A 12,500-nucleotide genomic window follows, 5' to 3' on the forward strand; every position below is an offset into this window, starting at 1 on the left:
ATATTTAAGCAGAAATCTGATTTTAAAAAATGTTCATTATTATTGACAATGTAACAACAATCCCATGATAGAATTAACGTTACAATGCTCTATGGTATATACATACTTTCCCAGCTGTGTCAAACTTTACATTGATTTAAACTATAGAAAGTGACCTTATTATTTGATAATATAAAAGTCACATTATGGTGGCTGGCAGTCCCACTACTTAACAACATTAATGTAACAGTTCACTACAACAACTCAACGATTATCTCTCATTTTCGACATTAACGTCAACATTTCAAATTTAGGTAACGTAGCTAATTTTTGTGGGGCTATTTGATTTCATTATAATGTAACGTTACAGGTTTTCATGTGCCCCATGGGTATTTTTCAGTGACCTTTGGAACTCAGTATCCCAGCCAGCTTAATGTCTTAACTTGGGTCTTTGGAACATAAACAACAACCGTTTTCCGTTTAGGCTGCTCAACAACGGCTAAGCTAACCGAAACTTACTTTTAATGTCACCTATTTCGTGCTGTCGCTCAGTTATGCTTTGCCTTTTCACAAAAAAAAACATTAAATGTATAGCTAAGCTGTCAGTAATCATTTAACGATAATAACTGACCTTATTTTAAGTGAACACCAAAGAAGCTCCAGGATAAGCAGACGACGGTAATCCCTTGTTGTTTCCGTATTGTGTGAATCTGAGTAACGTCTGATAGGTAGAGTCGCCTGATAGGCGGAGCCACTGTTTTCAATCCAACCGCCAATCAGCGATAACAGGAAATCGCGGTTTCTTCAAATTGTTGTTTATTTCTGAAGAAAGACGGCGCATTCAAATAGGATTTAACGGTAAGGTTGTTTAACCTTAGCAGACGTTTAATGCAACATTTGTTTGCCATAACTCGACATTAAAGTTAGCCAGAGTGGGCTCTCATTAGCAGACAAACGTGACTGCTCTTTAACGTTACTCTCCGTTAATCTCGTGTCACTAAGGTGCTGCTGCTGCTTGCATTATTAAAGTAGTCCAAGATGCTACTGCGATCCAGAAAATCCATCCTCCCCAGGCAGGCAAGTGGGGAGAGTGACTCGAGTGAGGTAGAGTTTCTGGACACAACCACGGTAAAGCCGAGGAGACGGTCGACCCGCCCGCTCAGGAGAACTACGTACGAGGTGGGTATTTTTACTACTCAGCTTTTCCGCCTCCTCTTCCTCCGCTGCTGAAAACTTCACAGTCGGCCACGTAGCGTGCTCGCTAACGTCAACGACAGCAACGTTTGCTGGCTAACCCGAGAGAAATACTCAAGGAAGGATTATATACACACAGCCTGCCTTAAACTGTCTTATTTTTACTGGTATTACCACTTTAACGTATGTAATATTTGCCTAGCTGGTTAGCATAACTGTTAAAGAGCTAATACCCGCATCGCGAGTGTGAACCCCTCCGCCCAGCCAGAACTTATTACCTGGCAAGTTACTGCATCATGGTAAGTTTTTCTCCTTCACGCTGACGGTGTTTTTATGTGAAGAAGATGACAAAACGTTGCCCTTACATTCCTTTTGTTCCTCACTGTTGCCAGTGGCCTTTTGTAGATTAAAATACAACCGCTGCACATGTCCTGAAATCTTACATTGTGGAATATGTCTGATGCTTTGTTAGATGCCTTGTTAACTGTGAATATAACCGATCTTGTCCCATCAGGAGTCAGATGAATCCGACTCGGAGTCTGTCCAAGTGATGGAGACACGTCAAAGTCACGCTGCAGAGCTGGAGGAGGAAACTGCTGCTGCGGTAGTCTATAATTCACCTTACATGAAGGCTAAGCAAACACACCTCTTGCTGTTAGATGTTTTGTATATAGGCCGGAAAACCATAGCTACCTAGAAAGCCCTGGGAGTGGCACAACTATTTATACAGCCATGTTGGGAGATAAATGGTGCTCTGTGTTTATGCAGCAGCATGTAATCATCAGCAGAAAATATTGGCAGGCTAGTGCAGAAGTGTAATCTCATTTAGCCTGTCCTGGAGCACTAAAGCTGATTTATATATTCAGCCTGTAAGTTATTTACAGTGCTGCTCATGAGTATAGGAGCCCCAGCTAAAGTTGACTAAAAAGAGGAATACAAAAATCATCTTTTGGAAATTGATCTTAATGCCTTAATTGAAAAAATAGGGAAAATCCAACCTTTGAGAACACCAATTTTCTTTGTGAATGAATAATGTATCGTAAATAAATAAATGTTCTTCCTTAAAATACAGGGTACATAAGTAAGTACACCCCTATGTTAAATTCCCACAGAGGCAGGCAGATTTGTATTTTTAAAGGCCAGTTATTTCATGGATCAAGGATACTATGCATCCTGATAAAGTTCCCTTGGTCTATGGACTTAAAATAGCCCCACATCATCACATACCCTTCACCACACCTAGAGATTAGCATGGTTTTATTTCAGTTAGCCTAATAGCTGGTTTGATTTGCATTGAGAGATGATTTTATGGAAAGTACCCCATGCCAATCTCTAGGTATGGTGAAGGGTATGTGATGATGTGGGACTATTTTAATTCCAAAGGCCAAGGGAACTTTATCAGGATGCATAGTATCCTGGATCCATGAAATAACTGGCCTTTAAAACTAAAAATCTGCCTGCCTCTATGGGAATTTTACATAGGGGTGTCTATACTTATGCCCCCTGTGTTTTAAGGAAGAACATTTATTTATTTACGATACATTATTCATTCACAAAGAAAATTGGTGTTGTCAAAGGTTGGATTTTTCCTAATTTTTTTCAATTAAGGCATCACGATCAATTTCCAAAAGATGATTTTAGATTTTATTCCTCTTTTTAGTCAACTTTAGCATGGGTTCCTATACTCATGAGCACATTAGTACATATCCAAAAGGAGAGCTCAACCTGCAATGTAAACGTCAATGCTAAAATCTATTATTTTGCATAATATTTCATAATTAACTTTTATCATCGAAGATAGTAGTAACAATAAAGATAATAGCAATATTTGAACAGTGCATTTAAATAGAAATACATTTATTTTGCAATATTGGACTGTCAATAAATGAGTCAGTCTTTAAGTTTACATATTTATATAAAGCCACCTTCGGGTGTCAAAGTAGTGTTTGCTTCAGTGCAATTTATAAAATGGAATTTAGAGCTAGACTGATATATGAGCCAGCATTAGCGTACTGCAGGTGTATCAGTATCAGTGTACACTGAAGGCTGGCAGATAATTAACTAGACATTGCAGTATATACAGTACTGCCAAAATATGTTTCAGGTAACTTTTGTTTAAATTACATTGTTTGTTATGTTACCCTACATCATTTATTTTTCAACTACAAAATGTCCTGTTCGGTATATATCATGGGCCTAATTCTTAAAAAATGTAATTTTAAAGGATCATTATCAAAACAATTTATTTTATGTTATGCATTTATGAAGAAAAGATTATTGGCTGATATCGACATTTGCCTCAAAAATCCTGTTTCAGCCTAGAATAGGTTTGCTTTCACAGCAGACATTTTGTCCTGTCATAGTAGGAAAGGCACAGGTGTAACTAATACGGCTCTGCTCTATTTAATTGTCCCAGTAAGCCATGACTGTGACGGAGCATGCACAATACCAGGACCCTACAACAGAAGCAGCTCAGTGGAATCCACCGTTAATCATTTACACCAGGGATTTTCCTACTGCGGCTTGTAAAAATTCTTTGTTGTCGTCACACAATAACAGAAAATATAAAGAAATGAAAACATTTAAACTGATGGAAGACATTCAGTTGCATGATGTACTCTCGTTGGAAATGGAGTTACATATCAGTGAGTATGTCTGTATGCACATTAATATTCCCACTATTATTCCAAATATGACAATATTTCGAATTTGATACAGGTCATGTAAGCAACGTATTCTGTCTTTTTCCGAATATAGCATTTTCCGATGAAGATATTTGGGATATGTGGGGGTATTATTCAGGTCTTTTAAGCAACCAGTTTACGGTCAGCTCTGTGTGTTGCTATAGTTGTAAACAACCCAACTAGCCAACCGTTTGGAAGGCTGTGGTAGTCATGCGTACCTAAAATAAAAGGCCACATTCTCAGAAGGATAAACGCACCTACTTTTAAACATTATGAAAGACTTGCATATCAACAGGTTTTTGGATATACGCAAGCATCACAATGCCGACCTTTTCAAGAAGCTGGTTGAAGGAATAAAAGAGGGAGGCTGTCATGAGTTCGCCACCGGTGGAAAAACTTGTTAAAAAACAATGGAAAAAATCTATTTTGCATGGCTGCATGTAAACGGGAATATTGGTGGAATATTCACTTTCATTAGCCATGTAAACAGCATAGTCAAAATATTGTCATTTTTCTGAATAAGGGCAAAAACCAGATTATGTGCATGTTAACGTAGTCGCTGTTTATGGGAGGACTACATAACATCTTGTAAAATTAATGCAGCAGCCGCAGAAATATGACCGGCCGACTAGCCACGCCCTGATAAACAATCTATTCTGGAATACTGAAATTTGGTCGCCGTAGATATCCGTGTAATAATGAAAATTAGCATTGTGGACTGAGCTTGAAGCAAAGCAAGCTCAGTGTTCAGCTGCCATCGGAATGTAAAGTTAAAGAATGTTGTTACCCTGGTAACGCTGTTTTAAACAAATATTGGCATCCATGAAAACATGTTAAACATGCTATGTGTATCAGACAATCGCACTAATTTGAATGGGTGTAGCTATTGCAGTTCTACGGAAGCCGCTCGAGGTAATGTACAGTGTTATAGTATTGTTGTTTGAGTTAATACAAACAACAAACAGACTAGATGATATTGAGTTTGAGAATGTTTAACTGCTTTTCTAAAGGTATTTATGTGCAGCTCAGGGTGTTGGCCATGAAGCTATTCAGAGTCCCTGGGTTAAAACTTGTTTGTGTGAGAGTTGCTATATACACACAAGATGGATGCTTGTTTTTTCTAATGAAGTTCTGTCCTCCTCAGGAACTGAAGTATTGTCGTGTTGTGCTGGACCGCCTGCGGGCTGAAGACGAAAAGGCTACGAGAAAAGAACTCGAGGAGAAAGAAGACATGAACCGCAAAGGTGGGAAACTCCTCTCCCGAATCCCCACTTTCCGACCGCGGCCTACAGTTGCGAGCCAAACCCCGGAGCTGCCTGGATCCCAAACCGACACCCCTGTCCATATGACTCCTCCTCCCGAGAAAGCTGGCAGCGTGGAGGCCGAGAAGCCCAAGCTGCCTCATGTGAGAGAAACCTCACTACCCCTGCCATCGGTCCGCGTCCCCAAATTGGACTTCGAACCCCCCTCTCCGTTAAGCAGCACAGAACGAGCCGCTGCGGCAGCCCATAGTCCCCTAATTGCTGCATCCAAGAGCTCCAGTTCGCCTGAATCTTCTCTGACTGCGAGCCCCAGGCCGGCCCTCAGACCAGAGCAGGGCTCGCAGCAACACGTAGGCCCCGAGAAAGCTGGCAGCGTGGAGGTCGCAAAGTCCAAGCCGCCTGATGTGAGAGAAACATCACTACCCCTGCCATCCGTCCGCATTCCCAGAGTCGACTCTGAAGCCACCTCTCTGCTAAGCAGCACAGAACGAGCCGCTGCAGCAGCCCATAGTCCCCTAATCGCTGCACCCAAGAGCTCCAGTTCGTCTGACTCTTCTCTGACTGCGAGCCCCAGGCCGGCCCTCAGACCAGAGCAGGGCTCGCAGCAACATGTACCGGAGCCGGAGGAGAGCAAAACGTTTGAAATGGAAACTGAAACCGTTCAGGATGCCCCCGTAACTCAACTTCCGTGCGAGGACTCCATCAGCCAAAAGCCACCGGAAGACACGGAAGAGTTTGCCACTGAGGTTAAAAGCAGGATTACGCTCACCGCCGCTGGAGATACCGAAGACGAGGCTATTATGGACGAACAACCGCCGTGGGAGGCAGGGCCGATGAACCCACCTGAATTAAAGGACAGTAGGTCTTCATCAGATGTCGAACGTGAGGATGATGTTGCAGATGAAAAGTCAGACGGCCATGATTCAGAGGAGGAGGAGAAGCATCATGAACCACTTATAAGCCAGTCCAAGTTTTCATATCCTGCAGAGGAAAAAACCAATGTGGATGAGTCGACCTCTCCTGTAGCACCAGAGAAGCCTGCTGGAGCTCAATCAACCAAGGTGAGTCATGTGGTTCTACTCGCCTGACAGATTCCACTGATATCAGTCATACTGTTGTCCTGGTGGTCACAGTCACACAAACAGGAATTTCACCACACCCTGCAGTAACCGCTTCGGCATGTAACAGTCCTCAGCTGTTCCCAAGTCTCTTGTCCAAGCTATGATCGTAACTTCACACATTTCTTTTTTGTGTGTGTGAAGATAGTGTGTAACAAAAAAGGTGACATATAGATTAAACAATATACATATGTAGACAAACAGACAATTACAGACAGTCACAGACAATATATACAGCAGTTATGTTAAATGTTGGTGTGAAGTACAAATGTGCAGATCATATATTGTGGGTGTGTGTGGGTGTTTGGATGACCAGCATGGTGTACATGTTCAGTAAACCTTAGTAGGGTGGAATGTAATAATTGTGACAGAGACGATATTAACAATGAAGATAAATAGAGAAGTAAATAAAACAAGAACTAGAACACTTTTGTTCGCAGGTTCAACATTGTACTCGTCTTGTTTTGCAGAGTTCAGGATGCTGCAGTTTTGCCCTCTTCTGCCTCCTGCCCACCACCTTGCTGCTTCTCGGGGGGGTTGGCCAGCACGTGTGGCACTACGGGCTTCCCATGTCTGTGGCTCAGCTCACCGCTCAGATGGAACTGCACTGGCTGGAGGGCTTTGGCCTAGTACCAGAGCCTTGCAGCACTGATTGTCGGTAAGACATAACCAGGAAAACGTGTTGATCTGTCCAATCAGTTTTGTTTGTGATGAGCCTTTGCTGTGACAAAAGGAACAACTTTTAAAGAAGGTAGAGTCCGCACAACAGCTTCCTCAGGTCTGAGGAAGGCCAAATTTTGGGCCCAAAACGTTGTGTGCCTTATTTGCACTATTAAAGTATTTTTCCGAAGCATTAAGCTGTTGTGCGGACTTTACCTTCTTTAAAAGTTGAACATTTACTTTTTTGTCCTGCACCAGCAACTACATGGATGTGCACAACATTGTCCTTTTTTGTTGAAAAAGAAACAACTTTTCCTTGCTTTGTGATTCTTCACCTTTTAATTTCAATTCAGTTTTATTTATAGTATCAATTCATAACAGGAGTTATCTCGAGACACTTTACAGATAGAGTAGGTGTAGTAGGTTTGCACACTTAGCTGAGCTTTAGGGATGTAATGATACACTCAACTCCCGATTCGACGCGATATGATTTTATCAGGATTTTTGTAACAGAATGAGCTGCGGACAAATGACTGAAAAGTACTTCCTTTTTTTTCTATAAACTGTGCAAAACAACAGATGTGTCCTCTCATCAAAAGTGACACTGAAATTGTATTTTATCTTAAATAAGAAAAAAAATACAGTGAATTAGAGTCACATGTTAGACCGTTTAGCTGTCAGCATTTTAACCGTGTTTAAGTCAGCTAACATAACTACCTAACAGCAGGCTAACGTTACCTGCTGTGTAATGGCAGCTAGCGCCATGTCCTAGGCCTAGGCCGTTTTAAAAATTGCATTCATGATGCATCGATACATCCCTATTGAGCATAAATGCACTCCGCGTTATTTCAATTTTGCCGTTTCGAAGGTGACAAATCAGCAGCTAAAGAAATGTCATGCAAACTCTACTAAATCACAAACCAGCCTAACTTAAAAGTTGAAAAGATCTGCTAGTTTAAGATGATGACTGGATACTGTTTGGCGTGTCAGTGGCTGTAGCTTCAGTTTCTCTGTTTCTCTTGTTCAGAGTGCGCCTGGTGGAGAGCATCCCCGAGGGTCTCTACCAGCCCTCTGCCTCGTCCAGGCGGAGCATCGCAGACAGCTGGCTACATCTGCTGGGCAAAGCCAACAGCTCGGTCCATATCGCTGCTTTCTACTTCACTCTACGTGACAGCGAGTCGGCGCACTCCTCTGACTCTCAGGTTAGTTCAGTCAGCGGCATGCCCTACTCTCACGATAATAAAATAAACCTTTGAACCTCTTAATGTGTGTGATTTCATTTCCATGTGTTTTAGGGAAGAATGGTCTTTGAGCAACTTAAACAACTTGAATCCAAAGGTGTGGACCTCCAGATTGCCGTCAACGCCCCCCAGACCTCCACTCAAGATACGGCAGAATTGGCTGCAACAGGTAGGCCTACTTCATCACCCGACAATATGGAGCTCAACGTGTGTTGCCTCTCTGTCGTGTGCACCATATATTAAAGCTGAACTAGGCAACATCATTATTATTATTATTATTATTATTATTATTATTATTATTATTATTATTATTATACTTCAAACAAACATCCAAAAACACGACACCAAAATACAACATGGGCTCAGCTACACACATACAATACAATAAAAATGAATGAATAAAGAACGAAAACATACACAGCAAAGTACTCTCTCTTATGACCTCATAATGTCAGCAACAATGGGGTCCAAATAATTCAGATAAGGTTCCCAAACTTTATAAAATTGGTTTGATTTGGAATGTATCACACATGTCAGGTATTCCAGAGGTACTAAATCAAAAAACACTTAATCTTAATTTGGTTTTGTGCATATAACCAAACATTTTGTCCAATCGAGAGTCTTACAATCATAGATATAAAAGGAAACGAAATCATTCTAAAGAAAATACTAACAAACAGTCATGGCCATAGATCTATGGTCATGGCTACATCTTGCCACTATCAAAGTACAAATCCAGTATCTTTCAAAACTATACAGTTTGATCATAAACTATTTCCACTGGCATAAATCATCCATTTGTTCCATTTATGAACGGAAACATTTTCTCTCACTCTTAGCTGGTAAATAATTTTTTTCCCCCATAGTGTAAATCTCTTCTATAATTTCTAGCCATTGTTTCATAGTCAGATGTTCAGTCTTGTGCCAGTTTCTTGTAATTGCTTTTTTTTTTACTTGTGATCAATAGTATCTCGGCTAAATAATCTATCATTACTCATGACATCATCATTTATATTTCCAAGGTACATGACTTTACATTCCTTAGGTATTGCATTTCCCAGAACACCGTTGTACATTTTCCCATAGGCAACATCATTTTTATGTTTAATTTTGTTGGTCACTTAGTCACTAATGTAGACCGCAGACACTACTACTTCTATCCAACCAACGCGGGGTTATAACTCCGCAGTGATTTCTGATCGTGTGTGTGTGTGTGTGTGTGTGTGTGTGTGTGTGTCCAGGTGCAGAGGTCAGAGAGGTGGACCTCAAGGCTGTGACCGGAGGCATTGTCCACACCAAGCTGTGGGTGGTGGATCAGAAGCACTTCTACCTGGGTAGTGCTAACATGGACTGGCGCTCTCTAAGTCAGGTAGAACTGAGAGAAATATGTGCGTTTTCAAATGTATCTGCATTAGTGGGCATTCACACAGCCTGCGTCGGCCGTCAGAAGGTGCGGCAAAAATGCAAGTCTTCCCATTCATTTTGAATTGGGGTAGTGCATTTAGGCTGCGGCAGGGTTTGAGGGGGGTGGGGGGGATCAGCGAAAAGTTGAGACTGACTCAATTTCTTGAGAAACGCAACCTTGTAATCGGAGATCGGACTTGTCAGTGTTTTGAGGCGGTGTGAGAGTCCCGTACAGGAAACGGGAAACATCACTGCCTCTATTCCTGTCACAAGAAAGTTTTTAAAACACGAAACACAAGTGCTGAACTGCCTGGGAGTTTGTGTAACAGCTGAATGCTTGCCAAACAACAAAGCACAGTCCATCTGTCTCGCTCGTCTCTTTTCTTTCTCCGTGAAATGAAGCTGCCTTCAAGCGCAGACGGAAACGTTGAGATCTATAAACGCGCTGACGGAAAACAGTAACTGTCATATACAAAGTCTACTTGTGCTACATGGACCTTTTTCACAGCAGACATTTTTGACTTGTCATAGTAGGAAAAGCACAGCTGAAATTGATAACCTTAACGATGGCTCAATTCCATCAAGTGTCCCAGTAAGCTATTTCAGTGAGTCAGCATGCATAATACCAGGGCCTCTCCTAAGTGGAATGCAGCCATCATTAATGGTTTTGAACACACCTGTGCTTTTCCTACTATGACATGTCAACATGTCTGCCGTGAAAAAGGTCTATCGGGTTGTTAAAGAACAAAACAGGACGTCACACAAATGGCCCGTTTCAGTGACACTCCCACCGCCGCACAACCCTACAGCAAATCACCGATCATGGTTTCCCTGTCTGAACGCAGCCTTAGGCCGGCTTCACACTGGCTGCGTGCCGTGTCCGTTTTTATTTCAGCTCCCATGGTAACAGGTTAGAGCTTGCACACTGCCTGCATGCTAGATATAGGGCCAACACCTATTTTTCACGTGACACACAAGCGTGTTGGGAGCGTTTCCAGGCAAAGTAGAATACAAAAAGATGTTTATATGTAGAGATGGTCCGATACCTGAACTTGCGTATCGGCCGATACAGAGTACCAATCCGATACCAGTGTGTCATATATTTTTTATGTTTTAACAACTGTATACTACTATCCCTGTATGGATGTGATATTATTTCTATCTTTGTTGTCGATCTGGCTCAGGTTAAACTCTTTGTGAAACATGAACAAACACAGACAATGAACGCCACAGAACTTTCTTTTATTATCCAGTTTATATCAGTTATAACGGAAAAAGAACAAACTACTTTAACGTAGAGTTTCTTTAGGGCTTTATTACGTGGTATCGGATCGGTACATTAACTCCAGTACTTCCCGATACCGATACTGGTATCGGTATCGGAACATCTCTATTTATATGTCCTCTTGACACGAATACATTTAATAAATGACATGTTGATGTTTGAAAGTCTCTAGGTTTTGACATGAATGCAGATATAAATGTAATTTTAAAAAAATAATAATAAATAATTATCGATTTTCAAATATTGCACCTGTCGATACGGAACCAAATATTCTGTAGCCTATTTTGCCGTCATTACTGCCGACATTGTCTTTGCTGTAATCAAATCAGTATATATTTATGTTTAACATGAAGTATACTACTGCTTGCGTGCAGTTTATCAATGGGAAACATACATGTGTACAGACAAGGCTAACAGCGTCAGCGCCGCGTCAGACATGTTTCTCGTGTGCAAAGACATAGAAAAATCCACGCAGCTGACACGCAACAGAAACGCCGCGCTCATGCCGCGCAGCCAGTGTGTGGCCGGCCTAAGTGGACTTAGACTTAGCAGTCATTATGTTCTCCCCCGTGACCCTTTGCGCCAGGAGGAAGAGGCTAATTAATGTCTACTCTTAAATTACATCACTCCATAATAGATTTATAGAATGGATGTCCCAACCAGTTAATAGCATGAGCCGGACTCCCAGGTAAAAGCTCTTTTCTACAGATAAAACCTACCGTCAAGTAAGTCATTTTTATTTGGAAACTGTCATGCTTCATGTCAACATATTTTAAGATACAAGGGAAACGCACTGGGCTACAATGAGAGAGCTGTTTTTAAATTAGCTTCACACTGATGGTGTACTGCTCAGTGTAGCAGACTTTTTAAGATGTATATATTAGAAGCAAGTCATAGTTATACTGTAGAGACGATTGCATTTTAAAGTATCGTATTAAGTGAAAGTTGAAGCATTTTTTGTAAAGTTTGTTCAACTATCAACGATGTTTCTGATCTATACATTGAGTAAAATAATCTGGATTATCATGTGGGTCTGAATAAGGAATAGACCGATTATCGGGCCGTTTTTTGGCAGTTTGCAGATTATCTGTATCAGCGTTTTATTTGCCTGATAACCGATAAAGTTAATTAATTAAACGTGCGCTACTTTGGCTCAGCTACAGCTCTGTGTCTGTCCCTCTGCTTCGGTTTCACTCACCACTGAGTCTGACATCATGTCCCGCCCACAACACTATCTGACTATCTTTTACTGGGTATTATGTTGAAAGTTTCTAATTTATTAAATAATTGCTTAAAGCATTTACACTAGAGCTGCAACGATGAATCGATTAATCGATTAGATGTCAACTATTAAATTAATCGCTAACTATTTTGATAATCGATTAATCGTTTGAGTCATTTTTTTATTAAAAAAAATTAGATTTCTCTGATTCCAGCTTGTTAAATGTGAATATCTTCTAGTTTCTTCTCTCCTCTGTGACAGTAAACTGAATATCTTTGAGTTTTGGACAAAACAAGACATTTGAGGACGTCCTCTTAGGCTTTGGGAAACACTGATCCACATTTTTCACCATGTTTTGACATTTTTATAGATCAAACAACTAATCGATTAATCGACAAAATAATCGACAGATTAATCGACTATGAAAATAATCGTTAGTTGCAGCCCTAAT

The 12,500-nt window shown here is 41.0% G+C and overlaps 2 protein-coding genes across 11 annotated transcripts in view; one reads left to right on the forward strand and one right to left on the reverse strand.

Moving 5' to 3' along the window:
* The window catches only part of gpr137 (G protein-coupled receptor 137), a 12,053-nt gene extending 11,248 nt beyond the window's left edge, over positions 1-805 (reverse strand). For 2 of the 4 annotated variants that reach the window (XM_036005785.1, XM_031280036.2), the window contains exon 1: positions 611-702. The gene's annotated coding sequence lies outside the window, so the exon portion shown is untranslated. Of the gene's footprint in view, positions 1-498 lie in introns of all 4 variants that reach the window. The other 2 variants (XM_036005784.1, XM_031280037.2) reach the window with 2 other exon arrangements.
* pld7 (phospholipase D family, member 7) overlaps positions 615-12,500 on the forward strand; it is a 23,155-nt gene continuing 11,269 nt past the window's right edge. Inside the window, exons 1-8 of one of the 7 annotated variants that reach the window (XM_031280027.2) lie at positions 615-837; positions 982-1,158; positions 1,688-1,777; positions 5,002-6,180; positions 6,708-6,895; positions 7,925-8,099; positions 8,193-8,307; positions 9,380-9,507. In XM_031280027.2, coding sequence (XP_031135887.1) covers positions 1,018-1,158; positions 1,688-1,777; positions 5,002-6,180; positions 6,708-6,895; positions 7,925-8,099; positions 8,193-8,307; positions 9,380-9,507 — 2,016 coding nt within the window. In that variant the 5' untranslated portion in view covers positions 615-837; positions 982-1,017. Of the gene's footprint in view, positions 1,159-1,182; positions 1,473-1,687; positions 1,778-4,638; positions 4,770-5,001; positions 6,181-6,707; positions 6,896-7,924; positions 8,100-8,192; positions 8,308-9,379; positions 9,508-12,500 lie in introns of those variants that run through there. The other 6 variants (XM_031280029.2, XM_031280030.2, XM_031280033.2 and 3 more) reach the window with 6 other exon arrangements.

This window comes from Sander lucioperca, chromosome 1 (assembly GCF_008315115.2).
Source record: "Sander lucioperca isolate FBNREF2018 chromosome 1, SLUC_FBN_1.2, whole genome shotgun sequence".
In the NCBI taxonomy this organism is placed as follows: Eukaryota; Metazoa; Chordata; class Actinopteri; order Perciformes; family Percidae; genus Sander; species Sander lucioperca.